This window comes from Bison bison, unplaced genomic scaffold (assembly GCF_000754665.1).
Source record: "Bison bison bison isolate TAMUID 2011002044 unplaced genomic scaffold, Bison_UMD1.0 scf7180017864365, whole genome shotgun sequence".
Taxonomy (NCBI): Eukaryota; Metazoa; Chordata; class Mammalia; order Artiodactyla; family Bovidae; genus Bison; species Bison bison.
The window spans coordinates 2,795,519-2,807,765 of NW_011494937.1; the positions used below are offsets into that span (position 1 = coordinate 2,795,519).

Here is a 12,247-nt window from a genome sequence, read left to right on the forward strand (position 1 = left end):
GGCCTGGCGTGCTGCGATTCATGGGGTTGCAAAGAGTCAGATGCGACTGAGTGACTGAACTGAACTGAATGTAAGTTTCCATGTTACTCTTAATAGAATTTATTATTAATAGAATTTACTTCCTCCTAGAATCTGACTAGAGCTATGATCTTAGAGGTCACTGGCAAGATGGCACTGAAACAATCTTTTTAACTTCTGTAGATAAGAAGAAATGAGGGACTTTCTTGGTGGTCCAGTGGTTGGGAATCTGCCTGCCAATGCACAGGACACAGGTTCTGTCCCTGGTCGGGTAGGATTCCACATGCCACAGGGCACCTGGGCCCATGTGTCACAAATACTGAAGCCCATGCACCCTAGAGCCTATGCTCCACAACGAGAGAAACCACCGCAATGCGATGTGCGACACCACAGCTAGAGAGTAGCCCCAGCTCGCCGCAACTAGAGAAGGCCCAGGAGCAACAACCAAGGCCCAGCACAGCCCCCCAAAAGAGTAAGAAATTAGTTTCATGAGGAAAACTGTAACTGAAAGCAAGAAAACGCCCCAAAGATAAAGCAGCTGACCTTGTACTCACTCACAGGATAAAACTGACAAGACTGTATCAATGATTAAATGAGGAATAATGCATGGTTTTTCTGAATGGGTACTTTATTCTCTGAGGACAGGAAAAACAAACTTGTTGGCTAATGAACAGTTCAGAATATCGGTAAAATATTTGAAATGACAAAACCTGTTTCACAAAAAAATTCAAACAGGAAATACAAGAAAAAACACATTGAAGGTTAATGTTCCGCTACAAGTAACAGGAAACACCCACAGCCTTCCTGACAGAAGGAAGGTGCTTCTTCTCACAGGGAAACAATGGGTCAAGAATGGCACTGCACAACGCACTGAAGAAGCAAACTGACATGTAGGAGAGAAACAAAAATACAGTCCAGAGAAGGGTGGAATCAGAGGACATTCCCAACCAGAAAACTCTAAAATACTTTCCTTGTGGACACAGGAAGCCTAACAGAAAAAATTCAAACTCAGCTGGATCTTTGATGTGGAAGCTATGAAGACATTGGGGGAAACTATACATCTATAAAAATGGAAATCAAACACTGGTTGCTGGTGTTGATGATATTCTTCACTAAAAGTTCATGGAGTTTGGAAAATAAGCTGGAAGATGCTGTCCTTGAAGCTCCTATGTAACTGTCTGTCTCCCAGGGTGGGGGCTCTAATATCTGAACAATGTCTTTTTTACATTTGCTTTTAAATCACACACAGGTGAGCTACTGGTGAATGCTAACAAGGAACCACAAAGAGGATGGATTTTAGAAAGTCTAGGTTCTAATATTCGAAGAAGGCAATGGCACCCCAGTCCAGTACTCTTGCCTGGAAAATCCCATGGATGGAGGAGCCTGGTGGGCTGCAGTCCATGGGGTTGCTAAGAGTTGGATACGACTGAGCGACTTCAGTTTCACTTTTCTCTTTCATGCATTGGAGAAGGAAATGGCAACCCACTCCAGTGTTCTTGCCTGGAGAATCCCAGGGACAGGGGAGCCTGGTGGGCTGCCATCCACGGGGTCACACAGAGTCGAAACGAGTGAAGTGACTTAACAACAATACTCTTTGACATCCTCGCCATACATAATATTAATTCCAAGTGATTAATAGAATGGAAATGGAAAAAGGCTCCTATACTCACCACCACCAACTGGAGTGGGTTGCCATGCCCTCCTCCAGGGGATCATCCCAACCCAGGGTTCGAACCCAGGTCTCCTGCATTGCAGGCAGATTCTTTACTGTCTGAGCCACCAGGGAAGCCCAAGAATACTGGAGTGGATAGCCTATCCCTTCTCCAGGGGATCTTCCTGACCCAGGAATTGAACAGGGGTCTCCTGCATTGCAGGCAGATTCTTTACAAGTTGAGCTACCAGGGAAGCCCATAAAAAAGGGTACAATATATATAATAGATTATGTATCTAGGAACTGCCACACTGATACTGAGCCGGACCCTGTGGGGCTCCTGGGGACAATCCCTTTCTGTGTCCATCTGTTTGATTACAGGAAACAGCCTTCACTCAGCTTCCATGAGCTTCCCTGAGTTCCAGTGGGCTGAGGCAAGCAGCTGTTAATCAGGGAAGGGAGGGGGTGCAAGACCAGGGATAAAGAGTCAAGAGCAGCCTTGGGGCAAGGTCCTGATTCCCCATCAATGAGCACACACAACAATATCTTTGAGCTATTTTGCAGAAACTGAAACTCCCTCAGGTGGGAGAAGTTAATGATTAAGGAGGGCATGCTGCCCACAAACAGGTAGACCCCAGACCAGTTGGACCTCAGGTTGATGATGCTGATTCCAACTTGCCTCATCACCCACCTGTCAGAAGAATGTCCATGAAGTGAACCTCTTTGAACAATTACTATAAAACTTTCTCAGTCTCTTCCCCAAGTGGGAACACATGGTTTTGAGGGCATTAGCCCGCTGTGGCCCTCTTTGCCTAGCAAAGAAACAAAGTTATCCTTTTCTATTACATCCAAAGAGGAAAAAAAAATCACTATCTGAGTAAAGGAAAAATTACTACCTTTAAACCTTATGTACTGTGGTTGAAAGATAACTTACAGAAATAACTGACATTAATATTCCTTTCTGAAATGAGTAGAAATCCACCATTTAAGGTTAAACTTGAAGAAAGATCTTTAGTAAACACAACACATTTATAAATTTTAAAAACAATTCCCTTGGGACTTCCCCAGCAATCCAGTGGTTAAGACAACGAGCCTCCACAGCACGGGCATGACTTCCAACACAGGTTGGGGAACTAAGATCCTATATGTCCCAAGTTGAGGTCAAAAGAAAATACTAATAAATAAAAATAAAACAACTCTTTCATGCTGAAGGTTTTCTGGTACATTAAGCATGGATTACTTTATCAATTTATCTCATGTTATTTACATTTACACATCTTCTCCATGGGAGTTTTTCCATATAATGGTATCAGCCAATTTAAGGATTTCTGAGGCTGTTTACAAATAAGGTTTTACCTAGTAAATCCTTTTATGGATCCAGAAACTACGATTGGAAAAGCCTTTTCCACATTCTTCACATTTTATATGATTTCCGTCCAGTGTGTAGTCTTGTGGGTCTTTGAATGACTGATACACAAATAGAAGATTTCTGACATTTCCATCAAATTGATAGGTTTCTGTCCAGTGTGAATTCTTTCATGCATGTCAACATAAGTGGAACAGAAGGTTTCCCTTTTATTTCCCATTCCCAAACATTCAAAATGTCCCCGCTGTCAACTATGGGTCCTTCGATGTATTTTTAAAAACGATGGATACCGGTACCATTTACCACACTGGTCACATTGATATGGTTTCTCTCCAGTGTGACTCCTTTCATGTACTTTAAAAGAACTGGGATGAATGAATACTCTCTTGCATTCTTTACATTTATAAGGTCCATCCCCAGTGTGTGTTATCATGTGTTTCTGAAGGGTTACATTCAGTAAGAAGGCTTTGCCACATTCCTTACACTTATATGGTTTTTCTCCAGTGTGGATTCTTTCATGATTTCGAAGCGACCAGGCAGTATTCAATATTTTGGAGCATGTTTTACATACAAACGGTGTCTCTCCTGTGTGATGTCTTTTGTGTGCCTGGAAGGACCTCAAACGTTTGAAAGCTTTACCACACTGCTTACATTCGTAAGGTTTTTCTCCCCTGTGAATCCTTTCATGTATTTCAATAGTTTCAGGACTTTCAAAGGTTTTTCCACATTCTGTACATTTATAGGGCTTATGTCCTTTATGAGTGCTTTCATGCATTCGTAGGTGACTGGGATAAATGAACGCTTTCTCACATTTCTGACACTTGTAAGGTAAATCTCCAGTGTGGGTTCCCATGTGTTTTCGAAAAGTTGTGTGCCACGCGAAGGCTTTGCCACATTCCTTACATTCATAGGGTTTCTCCCCCGTGTGACTCCTTTCATGGGTTTTCAGAGCACTAGGAAAAATGAATGCTATTCCACATTCTTTACATTTATATACCTTCTCACGGTACTTTCGGCGATCTGATCTGTTTTCAATGTGACATTTCATGTGTCTAGTAAGGGATGAATGATACATGAAGACTTTCCCACATGCTCTGCATTCCCATGGTTTTATATCACGAGTTCTCTTCACATTGGGAGTTGGAATAAGGTTGAAGCTTTCTTCAGAGGAATTAATATCTTTCTTTTCAGAGTGTCTCTCTGCCTTGGGATTTCTGTAAATCATGAGAATACTATTAATGATTTTTTTCCTTAATTACATTATATTTATTGTCTTTATTATGATTTATAGGAATAGTGAGGTTTTCTATCTTGTGTGACTTGGTAGAAGTCAAATAAACTGAATGCTGTTAACAGGACTTTCCCTTTTCTATTAAAAAGTGATATTCAAATATAGGCTTTATGAATACTGACTGCACACAAACTGTATTTCAAACACAGAACATTTATATCACATTAAAGAAAATTTGAGGCACAAATTTTCTAAAAACAACTAAATTTGAAGATGGAGCTATTTATTTTGTTTGCTTCCTTTTAGGTTTTCATAAGATTCTCACATGAGACATGCTTTGTACTATACATATGGCTCACCGTAATTTTCTCTCCTGGTTTTTGTCCTGATCGTCAATGTCCTGATCTTCCTGTTTTGCTTCTGAAATGCAGACCCAGAAAAAAGATCCCAAAGTATTAGACATTATAGAATGTTATGGCCATAATGAACTCTGACACCGCCCAGTTTCTTTTTTTTTCTTTTCACCTCCCTGTACATCTTGTGGGATCTTAGTTTCTTGACCAGGGATTGAACCAGGGCCACGGCAGTGAAAGTGCTGATACTTAACCTCTGCACTCCCAGGGAATTCTTTTTTCCCCCCTACTTTCTTTACCAGTGTCCTCTCTTTCCACATTCCACATCTCTGAACAGTACAGACGGATAAGAAACACTTGCTCTCTAATTGACAAAGCGAAGGAATTCTTCATTCTTACCTACTGAGACTACATTCCTGAAGTTTTCCCGCATCACATCTCTGTAGAGTTTCCTCTGTGAGGAATCCAGTAAAACCCACTCATCCAGGGTGAAGTTTACAGCCACATCCTCAAAGGCCAATGAGTCCTAAAACACCCAAAATATGTAACAGTAAGATGCATGACACAGCACTAGATACCCACACTCCATTTACAGGAGGGTGATGTACTATTTTATTGTTTATAGAGTTATTCTATGACTTGATCATGAAAAACTTACTCTCCACATTTCCTCAATAGTTTGACAGGCTCATCAAGAAATGAAACCATTTACACTTTATTTCTGTGGTCACAGTGTCACTCCTATCACGATCATAGCAGAGCCAGAGAATGTAGGGAAACATTAGAAATCCTACGCAGATGGAATAAATACCATTTTAGGAATCATTTAGTTCTTGTGAAAAAATTCTTTCATATTCTTCCTTATGGTCTACAATTTACAGTACCCCATGGGGCAGAGGATCCAGACCGCATGAGGTTTCAATGAATCAAAAGGCAGCGAAAAACTGGATGGTGTTTTCTAGTCCTATCACCTAACATCAGTGCCCAGGCAGCCTGCAGAACTCAAACTTTTAACAAAGCCCAGCTGGCCATACTGTCCCAAGGTCCTCCAAGTATTTAGAAGAAATCACATGCAGTTGCCTGAATGTAAGTACTCTTCTGCAGAAGCACTGCCTTTAAGTTGTGTAATAACTATCACAGAGTCTGTTTTTCCTTTTTTTCTATAAAAAAAACTTGATGTAGGTAGGAAGCGATTTCAAACTTAGACCTCAGTTATGGGGAAGAAGCAATAATACATTCGGGACATTCCTGGTTCCTAAATTATATATTTTTTAAAAAAGTGATATTCCAGTACACGGTTTATGAATCCTGGTGGTTCAGTATTTAGGAATCTGCCTGCCAATGCAGGAGTGCTATTCGCTCAGTCGTGTCTGACTCTTTGCGATCCCTTGGACTGTAGCCCACCACAATCCTCTGTCCATGGAATTCTCCAGGCAAGAATACTGGGGTGGGTTGCCACTTCTGTCTCCGGGGTCCTTCCTGACGCAGGGATTGAATCCTCATCTCCTGCATTGCAGGCAGACTCTTTAGTGTCTGAGCCACCAGGGAAGCTCCCAAAGCAGGAGACAAAAGTCCAGTCCTTGGTCAGAGAAGATCTCACATGCCCCAGGGCAACTAAGCCCGTGGGCAACAACTACTGAGCCTGTATTCTAGAGCCCCGTGCTCTCTGCAACAAGAGAACTAACCACCACAAGAAGCCATAGAGAAAATCTGTGCACGGAGCGAAAATCCAGTAAGTTAAAAAAATAAAAAATCTAGACCACAAAATTCCTATACTCAGGTGCCTCAGGGCGGCTTCCAGCCAAATTTTAGAACATATAGGGCAATTATGTGCTGGAAAATCTCTTTTTCATCACACTCTTAACAGTACACCCTGAGCCTTACTGCCCTTAAGTAATAGGTTAAGAGCTACAGTTTACAACAGAGTTCACCAATGTCCATAATACTCTGATGGTGAATTTTCTCATAATTATAAAAGATGTAAGACTTTCATCATTGGCTTCCTTCAAAAGGACATGAAGTCTCCATCTTGCAATTTCAGGAACAAGTGTTTCCCAAGCAGCCACTACAGCCACTGCCAGATGACAATCTGGTCTGGGATTTGCGAATTTGGAAGTCATGATTCTCCATGTCACAAGAGGAGAATAAGAAACTTGAAATGAACAAGTCCTCCCAGAGTCATGAGGGCACTGATTCAAAGGGCAAACTGGTGTCCTGAAAATGGAAAAGAGAAAAGAAACGACTTTTTAAAAATGCCCCAAATATTCTTTTCTTAGAGCCTGTTACCAAAAAACTCTGTTTCACCAGTCTCGCATGAAGACAAAAAAAAATATAGAATACAATATCCATGACCCTCACGTGACCTTCTTTAACAGAAGACTTAGATACATACAATGAAAATAACTGAAGGAGAAGAGAGACAAAAATAAGTAACAACCGGTAAGATTTTCCTAATACTAATGATGAATCTCAGTTGAACAAGAAAAATGAAAACATCTAAAATGGAGATGAAAGTGTATTATAATCAAATAGAGAAAAAAAAAAAAACAAAAAACAAAAACAAAGGCAAAGAGACTATACTGCCAGAAGGTAGAAATACACTTTTGATATACAGAAACAAAGACTAGAATCAACTTGGAGTTCTTTTCAGGAAAACAAAAAAATACAAGCAAGAACCAAGTGGACTGAAGTATTTAAAGACCAACACACACACAGAGATTAGAAGGAACCTGACAAAATGATAAAAAGGTCCATTCTCCAAAAAAGTGTCTTTCACATGTACATACATAGCAACAAAGCCGCAAACTATATAAGGCAAGACATGAAAAATGCAAGGAGGACTCCTGGGCAATTATCTGGAGAAAAAACATGATTTTTAGAAAAGATACATGTGCCCCAGTGTTCATTGCAGCACTGTTTAACAATAACCAAGACATGGAAGCAACCTAAATGTTCATCGACAGAGGAACAGATAAAGAGGATGTGGTACATATATTCAATGGAATATTACTCCGCCATTAAAAAGAATGGAATAATGCCATCTGTAGCAACATGGATGGATCTAGAGAGTGTCATCTTGCCTGGAGAATCCCAGGGACGGGGGAGCCTGGTGGGCTGCCGTCTATGGGGTCGCACAGAGTCGGACACGACTGAACCGACTTAGCAGCAGCAGACAGTGTCATACTGAGTGAAGTCAGACAGAGGAGAAATATCTTATGATATCCCTTACATGTGTAATCTAAAAAGAAATGATACAAATGAACTTACTTACAGAACAGAAACAGACTCGCAGAATGAGTTTATGGTTGAGGGTGAGGGGAGGAGACAGAGTTAGGGATGGACATATACACACTGTTATATTTAAAACGGATAACCAACAAAGACCTACTGTATAGCACATAAAACTTTGCTCGATGTTATGTAGCAGCCTGGATGGGAGGGGAGTTTAGAAGAGAATAGGTACATGTATACGTATGACTCAGTCCCTTCCCTGTTCACCTGAAACTATCACAACGTTGTTAATTGGCTATATCCCAGTACAAAACAAAAAACTAAAGAAAAAAAAAATTGAACTGAACAGCACCATGAAACAACTCAGTTTAATTGTAATCTAAGAAATGATCAACGCAACGAAAGCAAAATTGACATTCTTTTTAAATACACATGGAACATTCAACAAGACAGAAAACTTTCTGAAACATAAAACTAACTTCAGGGGCTTCCCTGACGGTCTAGTAGTTGAGAAACCACCTGCCAATGGAGAGGACGCAGGTTTGATCCCTGGTCCAGGAAGATCCCACATGATGACGGGGCAACTAAGCCTGTGCGCCACCACAACTACTAAAACTCGCCCACACCTACAGTCTGAGCTCCACGAGAGAAGACACCGCAGTGAGAAGCCTGCACGCCGCAACTAGAGAGTAGCCCCTGCTCACCACAAGTAGAGAAAGCCTGTGCTGCAAGGAAGACCCAGCACAGCCAAAAATAAATAACTAGTATTAAAGAAAAAAAAAAACCTTAAGAAATCTGAAAGAACAAAAATCATATAAACTATGTTCTTAGAACTCAAAGGCATTCCTCTAGCAATCAATACAAGCAAGAGTTGGAAAATGCCCTAACACACAGAGGTTCAACAGCATATCTCTAAACAATAAATGGGATGAAAGAAGTCTCAAGAGAAATTAAAATTTACGTAGAGCTAAACTGTGGGATCGGAGAAGGCAATGGCACCCCGCTCCAGTACTCTTGCCTGGAAAATCCCATGGACGGAGGAGCCTGGTAGGCTGCAGTCCATGGGGTCGCTAAGAGTCAGACAAGACTGAGTGACTTCACTTTCACTTTTCACTTTCATGCACTGGAGAAGGAAACAGCAACCCACTCCAGTGTTCTTGCCTTGAGAATCCCAGGGACGGGGGAGCCTGGCGGGCTGCCGTCTATGGGGTCGCACAGAGTCGGACATGACTGAAGCGACTTAGCAGCAGTAGCAGCAAACTGTGGGATGATGCAAAAGCTGTATCTACAGAGAAAATTATGCCATCATCAAATACACTCAGAAAAAACAAAGATTTGTAAACAATAATGCAAGCATTTATCTTAGGAAACAACAAAGAGAAGAGCATAAAACCAGAAAGAAAGTGGAATAAATTATAAAAATCAGAAAGGAAATTAATATAATTGAAGGAGAAAAAAATTTAAGCCAGATCTTTGATGAGATTAATAACACTGATAAACATCTAGTCAGTAGACTACAAGGGTAGATAGAAATTATTAGTATCAGAAAGGAACAGAGAGGGAAATGAAAATTTAAAAGGATTTTGTAAAATCCAGCACCCACTTATAACCACAAATAAGTAACAGAGGGAATATCTATTCTTGGTGAAAGAAGATATTCATGAATCCTGTAGGTAAAAGCAAATATTTATTCTCTAGGGCATAATTAGGCTTCCCAGGTGGCTCACATGGTAAAAAAATCAGCCAGCCAATGCAGGAGATGTGGGTTCAATCCTGGGTTTGGGAAGATTCCCCTGAAAAAGGAAATGGCTACCCACTCCAATATTCTTGCCTGGGGAATCCCATGGATAAAGGAGCCTGGCAGGCTACAGTCCATGGGGTCCCAAACAGCTGGACGAGTGACTAACACTTACTTCTACACTTCACTTATCTCTGTGAAACATCTGAAAGTTTCTCCAACAATAGATAACTGGAGTTCCCGAGACTGAAAGAAAATCAGTTGTTCTCCTATAGATCCACAGTGAACTTGGACAACGAAGGAAAGGCAATTCAAACAAAATCTTTTTAACAAACATGGCTGGAAATAATGGATATTCACAAAAACACACACACAAACAAAACAAATGTAGACACAGGATTTATACATCTCACCAAAAAACCCTGAAAACGTATCACAGATCTAAATGTAAAATGCATAAGTGGGACTTCCCTGGTCGTCCAGTGGCTAAGACTTCATGTTCCCAAATGCAGGGGGCTCGAATTCAATTCCTGGTCAGGGAACAAGATTCCACATGTCGAAACTAAGACCTGGCACAGCCAAATAATACATAAATAAATGAGAAAATGTTTTTTAAGATTCAAAAGTAACAAACTTCTGGAACATATCATAGGATGAACTCTAGGTCACCGTAGGTTTGGTGATGAATTTTCAAATATAACAACAAACACAAGGTCTGTAAAAGAAAAAAATGTAAAATTTCACACCATTAAAATAAAAAAATGTCTCTTCTATGGAGGTGATATATGTGTACATATAGCTGATTCGTGTTGTTGTACAGAATTGTAACATTGCAAAGCAATTATAAAAGTGAAAGTGTAGTCACTCAAGTGAGTCTGACCCTTTGTGAACCTATGGACTGTAGCCCACCAGGCTCCTCTGTCCATGGAATTCTCTAGGCAAGAATACTGGAGTGTACTGATATTTCCTACTCCAAGGGGTCCTCCCAACCCAGGGATTGAACCTGGGTCCCCTGCATTGGCAGGTGGGTTCTTTACCACTGAGCCACCAGGGATGCCCTAACATGGGGGGAATGGAATTTGGTACCCTTACCATGGAAGATAGGAGCTTTCTTTAAAAACAAAATATACTCAATATGTAAATTAAGGCCCACAATCACACTGTTATTTGTCCAAATAAGGTTGACTCATTTTCACACAGAACCCGCACATAAATACCTGTAGAGCTTTATTCACAACTGTCATGAGTTGAAAGGTAAGCAAGATATCTTGCAAGAGTCAAATAATCAGCAGTATATCCACATGATGAAATTGTTGTTCAGCTGCTCAGTCGTGTCAGACTCTTGGTGACCCCATGGACTGCAGCACACCAGGCTTCCCTGTCCTTCACCATCTCCTCCTCAGTCATCCCCTTCTCCTCCCGCCTTCAATCTTTGGCAGGTGGATTCTTTACTACTGAGCCAGCAGGGAAGAAATCAAGCTATGAAAACACACCAGGAAAGCTCAAAAGTATATTGCTAACTGAAAGAAGTCAATCTGACAAAGCTATAAACGGTATGATTCCAAGTATGTGAGTACCTTCAAGTACTTCCCCTTGAAGGCTCCAAGGGGGCCTTAGCCTGAAAACACTGACCTCAGGCTCTGCTCTCCATTTAAAGGGCTCTCTACCACTACTGAAATTTTAAATATACAAACCCTGTCTGACTAATTCAGGAAAATCACTCAAATCCAATGTTTATGTAGAAATGAGAGAAGAAAACTACAAGTCACTTTTACTACTCCACCCAGAAAACCCCAAGTATCTATTCCTTTCAGAAAATATATATCAATTAATATTTCCAGGGCAAGTTTATTTTCTACATAATTAATTATACTTGAATACTTTTAGTCTGCAAGTCTAAATCCTATAATGCCATTTGAAATCAACCAACAGTACAGTCCAAAATAAATCACCAGACTCATTCAGGGAATAAAAAATAGTCAAACAAAAATTGTTCACAAATGGAATGTAACACTAGAATTTATTCCCCCTTGAAATTAACCTCTCTTAGCTCTTACCAGGTTCTATTAATTAAATACATTTTACACTATTGAAAAAAAAAAAAAGAAACTCAAATTAAGGACTAAATCTTTTGAACGGGAGTTAACATAGTGACTGACAGGGTAGATCCAGAAAAGTTTTCAAAAAATCCTCTAGGTGGGCTCCCCGGTGGCTCAGAGGTAGACAGGAGACATCGGTTCCATTCCTATTCTGGGACGATCCCACATGCGGAGGAGCTACTAAGACAGTGCTCTAGAGACCGGAGCCAACTACTGGGCTCACCTGCCCTGAGACCCCTGCTCCGAGGCGGCAGGGGCGACCACTGCAATGAGAAGCTCGAGCAATGCAGCCAAGAAAGGCCCCCGCTTTCCGCTACTGGAGAAGGGCCCGCGCAGAGGCAAAGGCCCAGCACAGCCAAAAATGAATAGATGAATTAAAAAAAAAAAAAAATCCTCCACGAAAGGACTTCTTCTAGGATATACGTTCTCAATCAAAAAAAAAAAAAAAAAAAAATCGGGAACGGAAAGGATTTCATACAACCTACTTCCCAGTGGTTATTTTCGCGGCTTGTCACTCAGGTAAAATATCTACAGACCGCCCCCGCCCCGCCCCGCCCCTT

The 12,247-nt window shown here is 40.9% G+C and overlaps 1 protein-coding gene across 1 annotated transcript in view; it reads right to left on the reverse strand.

Annotated features, from left to right (window-relative positions):
- Window positions 1-628: 628 nt before the first annotated feature.
- Window positions 629-12,247, reverse strand: part of LOC104999866 (zinc finger protein 709-like) — a 12,537-nt gene continuing 918 nt past the window's right edge. The window contains exons 2-4 of the mRNA XM_010855495.1: window positions 5,019-5,145; window positions 4,626-4,686; window positions 629-4,249 (exon numbers count right to left, since the gene is read on the reverse strand). Coding sequence (XP_010853797.1) covers window positions 3,283-4,249; window positions 4,626-4,686; window positions 5,019-5,145 — 1,155 coding nt within the window. The 3' untranslated portion in view covers window positions 629-3,282. The remainder of the gene's footprint in view (window positions 4,250-4,625; window positions 4,687-5,018; window positions 5,146-12,247) is intronic.